This window comes from Crocuta crocuta, unplaced genomic scaffold, assembly GCF_008692635.1.
Source record: "Crocuta crocuta isolate KB4526 unplaced genomic scaffold, BGI_CrCroc_1.0 scaffold172, whole genome shotgun sequence".
Lineage (NCBI taxonomy): Eukaryota > Metazoa > Chordata > Mammalia > Carnivora > Hyaenidae > Crocuta > Crocuta crocuta.
Genome location: NW_027528872.1, coordinates 8244578 through 8258805, shown reverse-complemented (window position 1 = coordinate 8258805; position 14228 = coordinate 8244578). Strand labels below are relative to the sequence as shown.

At 47.2% G+C, this 14228-nt stretch overlaps 1 protein-coding gene across 1 annotated transcript; it reads right to left on the bottom strand.

The window, feature by feature from the left end:
• Positions 1-74: 74 nt before the first annotated feature.
• On the bottom strand, positions 75-13663 carry HEPACAM (hepatic and glial cell adhesion molecule). The gene is made up of 7 exons (XM_077756513.1): positions 13256-13663; positions 3051-3392; positions 2045-2326; positions 1657-1756; positions 916-1145; positions 701-771; positions 75-167 (listed from the first exon to the last, which is right to left on the bottom strand). The coding sequence occupies exons 1-7, from the start codon at positions 13338-13340 to the stop codon at positions 75-77; spliced, it is 1203 nt and encodes a 400-aa protein (XP_077612639.1). The 5' UTR covers positions 13341-13663.
• Positions 13664-14228: the final 565 nt, after the last annotated feature.

Here is a 14228-nt window from a genome sequence, read left to right as displayed (position 1 = left end):
GCTCTCCACCCCGGGGGGTGCCGAGGCGGCTCAGGCGCTGATCTCCACCGGGCTGGCCTCGTCTTGCTCGCGGATCAGGTGCACGCCCGCAGTCCGCAGTGTGCGCGAGGCGCTGCGCGAGCGGCNCGAGGCTGGGGGGCGGGGTTCTCCTCGGGCTCCGGGGAGTCCTGCAAGGACACGCGCCGCCGCCGGGGTGAGCGTCCCCTCGAGGACTCGGGGAACACCGAGGCGGGCCCACCTCCTTCCACACGCCCACCTCGTGGAAGGCGGCAGACAGAGGTCTGGTTTTTCTTGCAACACAGACCCTTAGCATAGTGCCTGGTAAGTAACAGGTGCTCAGTAAATGTTCAAATGCATTAACTTGAGGGCTTTGCCTCATTCTCTTCTTCCCGCTTGGCTTGGACAGCCTGGGACAGACTTAGTTGTAGAATAGTGGGGGAAGTCATCAGGGTTGGTGTCCAGAGACCTAGGTTTGAAGCCTAGATCTATCGGCCACTTATGTGTATTTACTTGTTTGATCCTGGGCAAGTCATTTCGCCTCTGTCGACCTTATTTTTCTAATGCCTAAAGTGCGGGTGAGGAAAATATTTCTCAGGGTTAGCCTGAGCGCTGGAAAGAGATAGGAGCATGCTAAGGCTACCCAGCCGAACGTGGTAGGGCTCACTATGTGTTTGTGGGGCACCAGCACGAAGCCGCTCACCTTGTCCTTCAGGACGTACAGCGCCATGGGGTTCTTCCGCTCCTGCTCGCTGCTTCGTGGGAGGGTATCTGCTGCACAGGGTGAAGAATGGGGGTGGCTGGCCCAGGTACAGAACCCTTGTCACCAGCCAGCACCTGTACTCTTTACTCCCCAAGTGGCCAGTCACGGCCCCAACACAACCTCCACCAAAGGATCCAGAATACCTGGGGTCCTACCTTGGCCGCACCTCTCCCTGCTCTGCAGTCTTCGTGCAGTTGGTGGAGGAAGGGGCCCTGCAGAGCTGGCTTCCTTGTGGCCCAGTTCTGCCTTTTCCCAGCAGCCCACTGATCTGAGTGGCGATGGGATGGGTGAGTGGGTGGCTGGGAGCTCACCTTCTGGTTTCAGACGGTCATCATTCTGCTCCATATATTCCAGGGAGTTTTGCTTCTCCAGCTTCCTCTTCTTCCTGAAAATCAACCCACCATCCTCTGAAGGGAGCTGTTGAGCATGAGCAGAAGGACTGGGGACAGGGTCCCTAGAGGAATCTGGTGGTGGTAGGAGAGGCCTTGTAACAGGCAGATGGGTGGGGCGCAGTGGGAGTAGCAATAGTCCCTATGCTTTGGACCGAGTCACATCTAGGTCTGCATCCTGCACTAGCATCGTGGGCAAGTCACCTAACGCATCTGAGTCTGGGTGTTAGTATCTGTAAACTGCAGATAATCATACTTAAAAGGCAGTTTATTGCCCACAGCCACAGTGCCTGGTCCGCAGAATGTGCCCTGCAAGTNGGGGGGGGGGGGGAGGGGTTGTGAGCACATGGTGTTGTTACATATGCAACACATGCAATGGTAAGACAATCTCCTGGGAAGAGGCGCAGGGCCCTGGGGGCATAGGTATTTAAGAGTCTAAGAGCAGATTGTGGGGTGGGAATGGATCCAAGGATTAGGGTGCTCAGGGTGTGGAACTTGGAGAGTTACCCAGACTTTTTGGAGGGTTTCCAGCACGCACAGACTGTCACCAAGGTCACAAGGAGGAAGATGCCTCCTGTAGACAAGATGATGTAGAGGGAGCTTCTTCCTAGGGAGAGAGAGAGGCAGAGTGGGGGAGGGAGACTTCAGAGGAGCCACGGTATGGTGAGCAGAGCTCCTGCAGCAGAAGGGAGGGGAAAGGAGCCCCACGCAGCATGGCCGGCCCATGGCAGAACTGACTGAGCCCACTGCCCACCTGTTGCTGTCCTCCATGGAAAGCTGGCCCATCTCTGCCTCTCCCCACCCAGGGGCACTCTGCCTGGGGTGTCCTTAGTCCCTCACAGCACCTGCCTCTTGGGGTTTTGAGTCCTAGGAGTGGGCGGGCAGGGACACTCACTGTATACGGTGATTTTGATGGGCAGGCTGCGGCCCTGGCTGATGGAGTTCTCCACCACGCAGCTGTACAGGTCGTCGTCCTCCATGAGCACGCGGGTGATGGTGAGCACCTTGTGGTCAGGGGACAGGAGCATTCTCGAGTCGTTCAGGAGGGGTTTGCCGTCCTTCAGCCAGGTGTAGCTGGGCTTGGTGCCGTTCTCATGTGAGCAGTTCAGGGTAAAGGACTCGCTGAGCTCCAGCACAGTGGTCGAAGCCACTAACACCTGTGGCCTGGAAATGGGCACTGAGTCCCGGGGGAGGGAGAGCCTTGAGCCACGGGACAAAGAGCTTCTTCCTTCCCCTGTGTACCTCCCCGCCTTCCAAAACATCACAGCTCAACTTGTGGTAGGAGAGGCCCTTTATGGGTCTTTCCAATCTTTCCCCATCGCCCACCCATTCATTCGTTCATTCATTCATTTCTTTACCAAGTATTTGTTGAGCACCTACTATGTGCAGAGGATACAATGCTGAACAAGACAGCCACGGTCCCTGCCTCATGGGCCTTCCCTTCCTTCTCAAATGCCCTTTCAAGATGTCTTAAACTGGCCCAGCCTGGAACATATTTCGGTTGGGTTAAACCTAGGTCCAAATGTCTGGGTTCAAATAGTAGCTCTATCACGTGCTAGCTGCGTGACCCTACGCAAGTTCCTCAACCTCTTTGTGCCCCAGTTTCCTCATCTACAAAATGGGGATAATGATATTAACTATCCCTACCTTATTACGAGCATTAAATGAGTCAATGTATTTCAAAACAAGGAACACCTCTGGCACATTGTAAGCACTTTATAGACACTCACTGTGGCCTGTCTGCCAACTTCTGATGTCCAATGGTCTCTCTCTCTCTCTCAGCTCCCCAGTGGCTTCTGTGTTGGTATTCCCAGGGTCTGGCCAGTGTACAGGGCCAGGCACCAGCCCCTTCCCCAGTCCCAGGCACCAGCCCCGCCCCCTTTCCTGTCAGAGCACTTTACCATCTACAGTGAGGTTGATGGTCTTCTCCCCGGTGAACGTGTCATCCGTGATGGAGATCTCAACCTCATAGGTGCCCTCATCGGCCAGCTGCAGGTCACTGAGGAGCAGGGAGCCATTTTCGAAGAGGCGGATGCGGTCTCGGTAGTCAGTCCGTAGGGTGCCAATGACCTCTGTGCCGATGGACTGTACCACGGTCACTGGCTTGTCCCGCTTCAGCTGCCACTTCACGACGGGCTTGTCGGTGCTGGTGCTACTGTACTGCACGGAAAGCAGGGCTGACTTCCCCACCGTGCCATGGATCAGGCGCACCGGGCTGGTGATGTTCACCCCCTCCAGGGGCTCTGTGGACACACACCCATGGGGAGACGGCAGTGTCAGGCTCTTGGCTCCCTACTCCACACCCTCCCTTATGTCTTCATGCCTCACCCTCTGGGCCCTTCACTCCCTGTCAGTCCTTCCTTCCTACCCTTTGGCGCCATGCCTCTCTACTACAGCTCTGGCTCCTCTGATTCGCTGTCACCCCTCACACCCGTCTCTTGCCCTAAGTCCTTCTTCTCCCTTCTTCTCTCTACCTCTGGCAATTTTCTCCATTGCCTTCCTCTTGAGGAAGACCTGCAGCTAACCCACGCACTGTGTGCTGCATTCGCAGAAACATTTACTGAGTACTGTTCCATGTCCTTGGGACATATCAATGAGCAAAACAGACAAACACAGACCTCAGGGTGAATTTGTCAGATTTTCTTCTTGATTGGAGATTGGGAAAGTAGAGAATGGAGAAGCATGGGAACATAGATTCATAAAGGAGTGTGTGACAAGACACTGCCAATAAAGGGGAAGTTTAGGGGCCAGAAGAGAACTAGACTATTCTTCGTTTGTACCAAGAGTCTCACCTCTCCTTGCCCCAGCTGCATGTAACACTTCACTAGGCCTGCCTGGGGTCAGGTGTGAGGTCGAATAGTCCTGCAACTGTTTTGAAATACACCCAGACTCCAACCCAACTTGCAGCCCCTATAGAAGAGGGATTCGGGATGGGTAGAACAAAGAGTTTGGAATCAAAAGGCCTTATGAGATTGGACTGCACCACTTCCAGCCTGTGTGGATCTGGGCAAGCCATCATTCTAGGCCTCATCCTTCTCATTTAGAAACTCAGGATACAAAAGGATGTTCTTGTTAGAATAACTGCCTTATCAAGTTCACAGTGGGAAAGTACAAAACGTACATCAGTTATTATCGTGTAGCGGAGAGAACACAAGAATGAGCATCAGAGACTTGGGCCCTTACTGTTGCCTTAGGGCCTAGGAAAAGTCACTTATCTGTTCGGGGCTCAGACAGGTAAAATAAATGGTAATCTTGATGTCTCATTCATTTGTTCTGGCCCTGAAATCCTGGGATTTTACTATCAAGTCCAATGGTTGCCCCATCTAGAGATACATCTCATATTTCAGAGATCTCTTAGAAGCTTTGGGATCTGAATGAGTGCCATTCATTGGTGTTACATGACCTTGCAGAGCAATATGACCACCTAAAGGGGGGTCTTCTGGAGAGGATGTTCGTTGGGAGCAGGGCTGAGTTTAGCTAAACAGACACACACATGTCAGGTTCTCAGTCTCCCTGCACCCCCAGCTGCTCTCTTTGATGGTTACACACCTCTGAAGTTCCCTCTTTCTTTCTCTCCACTGCTTCCCACTCTGCTATTACTGCTATTTGGATTTGGGGAAGCCAAGTTGTACTTTTCCTTTCCTTATTCTTCTCCTTGTACCTAAAGGACCCAGATCAAACCAAGAGGGAATTAAACTAAAATTTAATAAACATATTCAACCCATTTTTGGAACAAATGCTTTAAGTAGAAAGCTCATCATCTTTGGAAGGGGTCAAGGAAAGGCCAATTGTTATTCTTTCAGCTCTCTATGCCTCAGTTTCCTCCTCTGCATAATGAGGTATGGGGCCAAATGATGACAAAGGGCTTTCTCAGCTCTAACATTCTACGATCCAGTACCTGCCAAGTCTGTTAGACTTAAGTATGAAGGTCGAATCACGAAACCTTAAGTACTGGAATGATTGAAGTCACCATATGTATGAATATTATATGCTTGTTATTGAGAGGATTCTTGATTTGGGGGAACTGGAATGGCCAAATCAAATATTTTCAATTTTTTAAAGTAGGGTCCATGCTGGGTGTGGCTTGAATAGCCCTCCTCCAATGTGGGCTTGAACTCACAACCCTGAGATCGAGACCGGACCGGAGATCTAGTGTGACGCTAAACCGGCGAAGCCACCCATGTGCCCCTCAAATTTTTTATTAAAGATATTTTGAGGGGTGCCAAGGTGGCTCAGTCAGTTAAGCATCTGACTCTTGATTTCAGCTCAGGTCATGATCTCATGGTTTGTGGGATCGAGCCCTGCATCAGGTTCTGTCTGTACTGACAGAATGGAGTCTGCTTGAGATTCTTTCTCTTCATTTCTCTCTGCCCCTTCCCTACCCTCACTCTCTCTGTCTCTCTCAAAATAAGTAAACATTTTTAAAAAAGATATTTTTGTTCCCACAAACTATGTATGAGAATGAAAACAAATAAAATCTAGTTGTAGCTCACCAATTTGGCCGAAGAGGTGGTGGAAACTAGACTCTTGTCCTCCTCAATCACTTGGGGTGCCACTAGGAATCCCTGTGGCTCTCTGTATCAGACTGAAATCCATTTGACCACGTAATGTTTGAGATTTCTTCCAAGTGTTAGTTTCTGTGATTATTTAGATGCAATTTCCTACCTAGCAACTGCTAGGTCCCAGGCTTGGCTTGATTTAGAAAAGCCAGCGTTCAGATTTCCCTGAACAGGCAAATAGACTTTGGTATGTGTGACTTGAGGTGGCCCTGAAAAAAGTCATTGACTTTCATTAAAGGCCAAATAGTTGGAGAACATCTGTTCAGGACCTAGTCTGAAGCGGTGGGGTTTGCACATGAGGGTGGTATATGCAGAGTCATCCTGGGGCTTAGCCCCCCCAACCACCAAACCTTGAGGGTTCTCATTTCCTCCTTCCAGGAGGATGAGAAGTGACAGCCCCAGCCCCAGCCCCAAGGAGAAGTGGAAGGGATTCTCTCTCCCTGCGTTCTTCTCTGGCCCTCTCTTGAGCTTCCTCTGTGTCACGTCTCCCCTGTTGCATACAATGTCCAGGTGGTCCTTTTGTGATGTCTTCCCAGCTCAGGTCAGTTCTTTCTGCCAGTTTAAACTTGATTCTTCTGCATAAGAATGTTGGGAAAGCTATAACGTATGAATTGCCCTAGGCTTCCCCCTCCTATAGGTGGGCGCCTGCCTCATGTGTAGGAACATGGGTGTGCCCACGAGTCACAGGGATGTTTGTGCACATGTTCAGAAGTGAATGGAGCAGTCTTTCTCAGAAAGCTGACAAAGAGAGTATTTTGCTGAGCAAACACTGTTTCCCAAAACTCTAGCCAAAAGTGGAGTCGGTGTTAGGTTCAGGGTTCCACAACTTTCAGGGGACGCAGAGAACTGGGACGGGTGCCAGAGCAGGACACAGAAATGAGGAAATGGCTAACAACAACGATCCACAGTGGAAATAAAAGAAACGAGGGCTATTCAACCTTGAGAAGCTACGAACTTAATCATGGTCCTTGAGTCGCTGAGGCATCATTATGTAGAAAGTCTCTGTTCCCACTGGAGGCTGAACAAAAGGAAACTGACATCACAGCAAGATTTACCTGTCACCTTAAATGATGCCATACTGGGTCAGATGGGTGGGCCCTCGCAAGTGGGATTTTGACCAGCTGTGACACCAGAGAATGTCAAGCTTTAAAGCATGAGAATGTACCTGTCAGTAGTCTTGAGTTCCCTTAATAGCCTTTCCTTTTAAGGCAACCATCTTCTACTCGTTTTTATGTGCTCCTTTTTGCTTGGCAAAATTTTCCTTTTACCAGTATTTGCCTTGAATTTTCCTTTTAAAAGTATCAGTGAAACATTGCCCACCATGTATTCTAGGGTTTGGTCTTTATACACCGAATCCATACTTACTAACACCATGGACTCCAGTTATAGGCCTTTTTATGTGGGTTTTTGTTTTGTTTGTTTTGTTTGGATCTGTCACCACAAGGAAGTCCCTTTGACCATCATAGATGTCTTTCTCTGGGCTTTCTCTAATTCTATTATTTCTTTTTTGAGGTGCAGTGACCAGAACTACATACAATAATCCAAAGACAGCACACAGTATGTTTTTCTAAATGAAAAACTTCTTGCTTTCTGCTTTTGGTGTTTTTCATATTCTTCCTAACGAATGATGCTCTGAGAACAACCACTCCTCTGCTCCTGTCCTTTTAGGTGCACCACTGATGGCTACCTGCTGAGGTTACTGTGTTGTATGCTTACGCTGGTATCCTGTTGAGGCCTCCAAGGGTCAATAAGAGTGTGAAATCATTTTAAGTGTCCATCACTCAGGAACATAAGGGGAAGCCAGGAAACAGAAATTGTGAAGAAGGCCCTTGGGATCCAGGAAGAGAGGGGTCTAGGTCCCTTTTTATCTGTACTCTAAAGAGTATAGATGTTCAGTAATGCATACCTAGCATTAATACCTAGGTATTAAGATGCCACCCGGAGATTTACCCTGTTTTAGATCAGAACAAGCACTATGGCTAAGCTGTTAGCTCTCTAAACTGACTTATAAGTTTAACACAGTACCAATGAAAATCCCAGGAGGTTTACTTTGTGATAGAGGCACAAGAATAGACCAATAGATCAGTGGAATAGAATAAAGAGCCCCAAGGTAAACATATATGATTGCTTGACTAACGCCAAAGATGACATTGCCGTGCACTGGGAGAAGGATTCTCTTTGTAATAAGTAGTGCTAGACCATGTAGGAAAGAAATGAGTTGTGACTCTTACCTCACACCTTACACAAATATCAATCCTAGATGGACTGCAGATCTAAATGTGGAAGGTAAAACAATATGTTTTTAAAAAGAAAACATAGGAGGGGGCACCTGCATGGCTTAGTGGGCCAAGCGTCAGACTTCGGTCATGATCTCGCGGTCTGTGAGTTCGAGTCCCATGTCAGGCCCTGAGCTGTCAGCCTGCTTCACATTCTGTGTCTCTGTCTCTCTCAGCCCCTCCCCCACTCACGCTCTGTCCCTGTCTCTCTCTCAAAAATAAATAAATATTAACAAAATAAAAAAAAGAAAACATAGGAGAATATCTCTATGACTTGGGGGCAGACACATATTTCTTAAACAGGACACAAAAGTGGTACCTATAAAAGAAGAAAATGATACATTGGACACAATACAATTAAGACCTTGTTCATCAAAAGACACCATTAGGAGAGTGAAAAGGCAAGCTGCAGAGTGAGAGAGATTTGCAATGCATATGTCCTAGAGAGGACTTGTATCCAAAATATATTTCTTAAGCTTGTACAAATCAATAATTTTTTAAAAATCCAGAAAATTTAATAGAAAATGGGCGAAAGACTTAGAACAGGTACTTCACAAAGAAGGATATCCAAATGGCAAATAATGATATGAAAAAGATACAACTTCATTAATAATCATGGGAATGCAATTTCAAAGTATTATTTGATACCATTTCCTACTCACTAGGGGATGACTAACATGAAAAAGATAAAACACAATTGTTGAGGAAGATGCAGGGTTATCTGGAACTCTCTTACCCTGCTGGTGGAAATGTAGATTGATATAATCACTTTTGAAAATTGTTTGACCATATCTACTAAAGCTAACCACATATAACTCAGCAACTCAACTCCTAGGTATATCCCCAAAGAAATGTGTTCCAAAATGTTCACCAAAAGACAGGCCCTAGAATATCTTAGCAACTATATTGATAAAGCCCCAAACTAGAAGCAACCAAAGTACTTATAAAAGTGGAATAAAAAATTTTTTAAAAATGTTTACTTATGTATTTTGAGAGAGCACGCTCAGGCTTCTGTGCAAGCAGGGGAGGGGCAGAGAGAGAGAGAAAATCCTAAGCAGGCTCCACACTGTCAGCACAGAGGGTCTCTGTCTCATGAACTGTGAGATCATGACCTGAGCTGAAATCAAGAGTTGGATGCTTAACCCACTGAGCCACCCAGGTGCCCTGAATAGATAAATAATTTGTGGTATATTCATACAATGTAATATTATACAGCATTGAGACCAAACAAATGACAATTTCAACAACATGAATGAATCTTACAAATTTTGGGGTGCCTGGGTGGGTCAGTTGGTTAAGCATCAGACTTCAGCTCAGGTCATGATCTCATAGTTCAGGAGTTCAAGCCCCTCTGTGCTGACAACACAGAGCCTACTTTGGATCCTCTGTTCCCCCCTCCCTTTGCCCCTCCCCCTTCAAAAAAATTTTTAAAAACCCAAATGTGGTGTTTAGTGAAAGAAGCCAGATACTAAAGAATGCAGGCATATGTCCTTTACACGAAGTTCAAAGACATGCAACATTAATCTGTATTAGAAGTTAGGATACCACTGTACCCCTGAAGGAGGGCAATTGTAACTGAAGTAGTATGGAGGTGCTTCTGAGATGCTGAAATATTCTTTTTTTTTTTTTTTAATCTTGGAGGCTGATTACATGGGTTCATTCACTTTTGAAAGGTTTATCGCCTGTATCCTTACACTCAATGCGTTTCTGTGCATATCTCTGTTAAAAGGAAAAGATAGCACCTACATTGTGAAGGTGATCTCATGGCTAAAAGGGTGAAATCCAGATAAGGGGTTTCTTCCTATTGGGTCTCTGGAGGATGGGATAGTTTTAGGATCCCGGAGAGTAAAATTTTGCAAATCAGCTTATGTAGATTTATGGCATGCCACGTTTATGTCTATATGTCAGTCTCTAGAAGAACTTTGTTTGAATGTTTCATGAATTAGGCTGAGATCAATTTAGGAAAGCCTCATTTGTCCATGTTAAGGACAAAACATTAAAGACTATTACTTGCCCCCTTTAAGTGTCAATCCTAGGGGCGCCTGGGTGGCTCAGTCGGTTAAGTGGCCAACTTCAGCTCTGGTCATGATCTCGCAGTCTGTGAGTTCGAGTCCTGCATCAGGCTCTGTGATGACAGCTCAGAGCCTGGAGTCTGCTTCGGTTTCTGTGTCTCCCTCTCTGCCCCTCCTCTGCTTGCTCTCTGTCTCTCTCTTAAAAATAATAAACATTAAAAAAAAAGTCAGTCTTAAAAACTACATTTCCCAGTCTTCTTTGCAGTTAGGTATGCCCATGTGACCAAGTTCCAGCCAGTAGAACCAGTGGAAGTGATAGGTACCAGTTCAAGGCTAGCTTAGAAAAATGTTTCTCTCTCTCTCTTTTTAAAAATTCTCTACCTGAAAGAAATGGAGATAAACCTTGGAGTGACTGTTGGAAGCTGATAGAGAGCTTCATCAGCTTGGTCCCTGAAAAAACTTCAGGAAGCGGCACCCTTGAGGAAGGGGTCCCAGGCTTAGTTTAGAACCACACTGTCCTATTATATGGCTTGTACCAGGAACGTAAATTTTGGAATTTGTTGTAGAAGCTAGTATCTTCCTAACTAATATAGTGAGGATGGCAGAAATTCCTTATAGAATCCCAGCTCTTGCTTGTTCTTGAGTCCACAGCAGCACAGTGGCCTGACCCTGCACTTATTTACCTCTTTACCTACCATAGGCCATAACTCGTATCCTCTTAGCATAATTTATATTTACAATGCTTTTTGCTGTATTTACTGAGTAACATGTTCCCACACAGAAGATCCTTTGTTAATTTTTGTTTTTGCCTGGTCACGATGACTGATGAGATCTTTCTATAATTTTTTTTTCTTACCATTCAATGACCTGAAAGCATTTAGGGAGAGCTCTGATTGGTATATTACATTGTGCATTTCACGTTCCCGATCCACTGCCTGCATACCTTGGGTTCCCGTTATTTCTTCAACTCGCTGTAATTTCCACTGAGACTGCTCTTACTAAGGCTAACAGTTAACCTCTGAATTTTGTATCCAACAAACTCTTTGAGCTGTAATATAATAATAAAATAATAATGATGATGATGATAATAGTTGCAGATATAATTGGCCCTTGATATACTGGACCTCTTTGACACTTTTGATGCTGACTCTCAGAAAAACTCTCAACTCTCTTTCTGGACACCACAGTCTTCTAGTTTCCCCTCTATCCCTCTTGCTTTTCCTTCTTGGTCTCCTCGGCAGGCCTTTTCCTCTTCTACCTTCTTCTACAAATCTAGGGTTACTCTGTGCTCCACTTTTAGCCCATTTTCTCCCCCGAGGCGATATTATCCACTCTGTGTTTTGGATCTCACCTATAGGCTGAGGGCTTCCACCTGCTTTTCTTCACCCCTGACCCCTGTCCCCACCCCCACTTCAGGCTATTCAACATCTCCCCACAAATATCATGTAGGCATTTCAACCTCAACCTGGTCGGGACTCATTATCATACCCCAGACCCCATCCCAGCGATCGGTTCAGGCGTCACACAGAAATCCTATCTCCCTCTCTGGATCCTCCTACTTCCTATCAATCACTAGATCCTGACTTTGGCTCAAAATATTATCTCCATGTGCCTCCTTCTCCCTATTTTTATTCTAATTCCAGCTCATGTCATTTCTCTCTTGAACTATTGCAATAGCCTTGTTATGGGTTAAATTGTATCCACCCCCAAATTCATATGTTGAAGTCCTAACCCCAGTATATTGAGTGTGACCTTCTTTGGCAATGGGCTTATTGCCAAGCTGAAGTCAACCCTGGGGTTGGCTGGGCCCCTAATCTAGTATGACTCATGCCTGATAAAAAGTGGAAATTTGGATACAGACACAGGCACAGGGGAAATGTCCTGTGAAGATAGGTTATGTTGGCACAAGCCAAGGAACGACCTGAAACAAGCAGACAGTCCTGGAACAGATCCTTCCCTTGGGCCCCAAAGAGCCTATGATCTTGATCTCAGACTTTCAGCCTGCAGAACTGTGATAATGTACATTTCTGTTGTTTAAGCCACCCGGTTTGTGGTTCTCTATGACAGCGGGCCTAGCAAACGGATACAGGCTTCCTTTCCTATCTTGTTCGCCTCCTGTTTCTTTTCCAATGGCTCCCTGCACAGTGAGCCTTCTGAAATACAAATCTGGTCCTGCCAGTCCCCAGATTACATACCACCTAATACCCCTTTCCCTCCTCCACTGTTTACAGATTATATTCCAGGGTCCTTAGTATGGTTTACAAGGCCCTCGCCTAATTCACATTTTCCTCTCCAGCAATGGTGAATGGCTGGGCTCCTACTAAACACAGGATGCCATTTCGAAATGTTGACCTTTCTCCATTTCCCCAACTATAATGCACACTCCCACACCTACCTCTTTTTCTCATCCTTTAAATTTTGGGGCAGACATTCCCAGGAAACCTCCCCTGATATTCCCCCACCTGACCCTGCACCACTAGCAGCAGCTTTCTGGATGGGGTAGGTGACCTCTCTCTGATCCTGGGCATCCTTTGTGTATTTGACTCATAGTAGTTTCTGCATTTTATTAAAATGATCTCTGCATCTATTTGCTACACCAAACTGAGAATTTCTAGGCTCTCCGGAATTGTGTGTGTGTGTGTGTGCACGTGTGCACATGACCACACACACACACACACACACACACACAGAAACACATCTATTTAGAGTACGATCAATTCTCTAAGGAGTTGGTAGGGGGCAGTACAGAAGGTAGGTGTTTCAGGTGAGTTATAGATAGATTGGTGTTATTTCCAAAAATCAAAAGGCGCATTATCTCCAAAGCTTATTTCATCTCCCTTGCTGTTTTACGGTCGGAGAAGCTAGGGTGGGGGTTGGGGAGGCACAAACCCCAGATCTCCCCCTCCCCTCCAAGCCCCATCATGATCCCTTGGAAAGAATGCCCAACTGGCCCACGCCAACAAGACATCCCATAAGAAATGGCTCACTGCCCTCTATCTAATGTACTGAATGCCGTGGGAGCTCCAAAGTCATGCAGCCTTTTGGGGGAGGGGCGCAGGGGCTGGGCGGGAGGCACACAGAATGAAGAAATACATTCAACACTAATGCCTGAATTCACTGAGATGCTTCCCACGGCGGCAGCTGAGCTCTCTCCCCTCCTCCCACCCTAAAGGCGTTCTGGCCTTCAACTCCCCCTCCCTCTCTTTTGAAAGTACCGGGTCCCCTCTCCAGACCCTTTCTTACCCTTTTGGTCTCCTACCTGGCTGGATCAGAAGAAGGTAGACAAAAGGGGTGAGGCTCAGGGCACTGAAGGCTCTGGACAGGGCTCCCCTTTCTCTCTTCATTTTGGGTGGCGTTCTCCAGCTCTGGTGCAGACAATTAGCATGATTTCTCCACTCTGGGCACGTCCCTTTGTACCACTCGGAGTTTCTCTGCCCGAACACAGCCCTGCCAACTTCCCTCTGAATACACAGAGCCCTGTGTGTTGCTGGACTTGTTCTTTCCTCTCTTTCAGACCTGGCATTTTCTAGTTTCAAAGCGCTGCATCCCCAGTTCAGAAGGGGGTATCTGCTTAGGATATAATCTCCGATGTGGGTTCTAATCTGATGGGTCCCATCGGTTCTTTGCCTGCCTGCACTGAGCCCTACTACCAGGGGGAGGTGAGGGTCTGGGCTCGGCGAGGGGACACACTCTGAGCTGGGTCTTGTGTCCTGACCTACCCTGTCTCCACCTCACGCTCCTTGTTCCTGCGAAGAAGGGCGCGTGCCAGGGACTGACCTCCAATAAGCTCTGAAAAGGGAGGGAGAGGAGCTTTCAAAAAGCTGAGGGAAACAGAGATCCCAGAGAACTGCTGAAGAAATGGAAAGCCCCTGTTCCACCCCAAAGGAAGAAGATTGGAAACTGGTTTGAAGTCTATTGTTTTCAAACGTGTCCTGGTCCTGCTTGGGATTCTCTATCCTATCACAGAATCACATAGATGCTGGGGACCTCTTTCCAGAAGCCGTTCTGTTCATTCCCCTGCCTCCAGCCACTTTCCTAGAACATGCCAGAGCACAGATGAAGGTAATACTCTAACAGCCAGCATCCTGGGGTTCTGTTACTGGCATCACAGTCCCGAGGCTGTGATGAGAACACCCTAGCTCTATATGACCCCTCATGACTGTGTCCACACCTTCTCACGAGCACTGTCAGTGGGACATATACTTACTAACTGAGGTCTTGGGAAGGGCTCA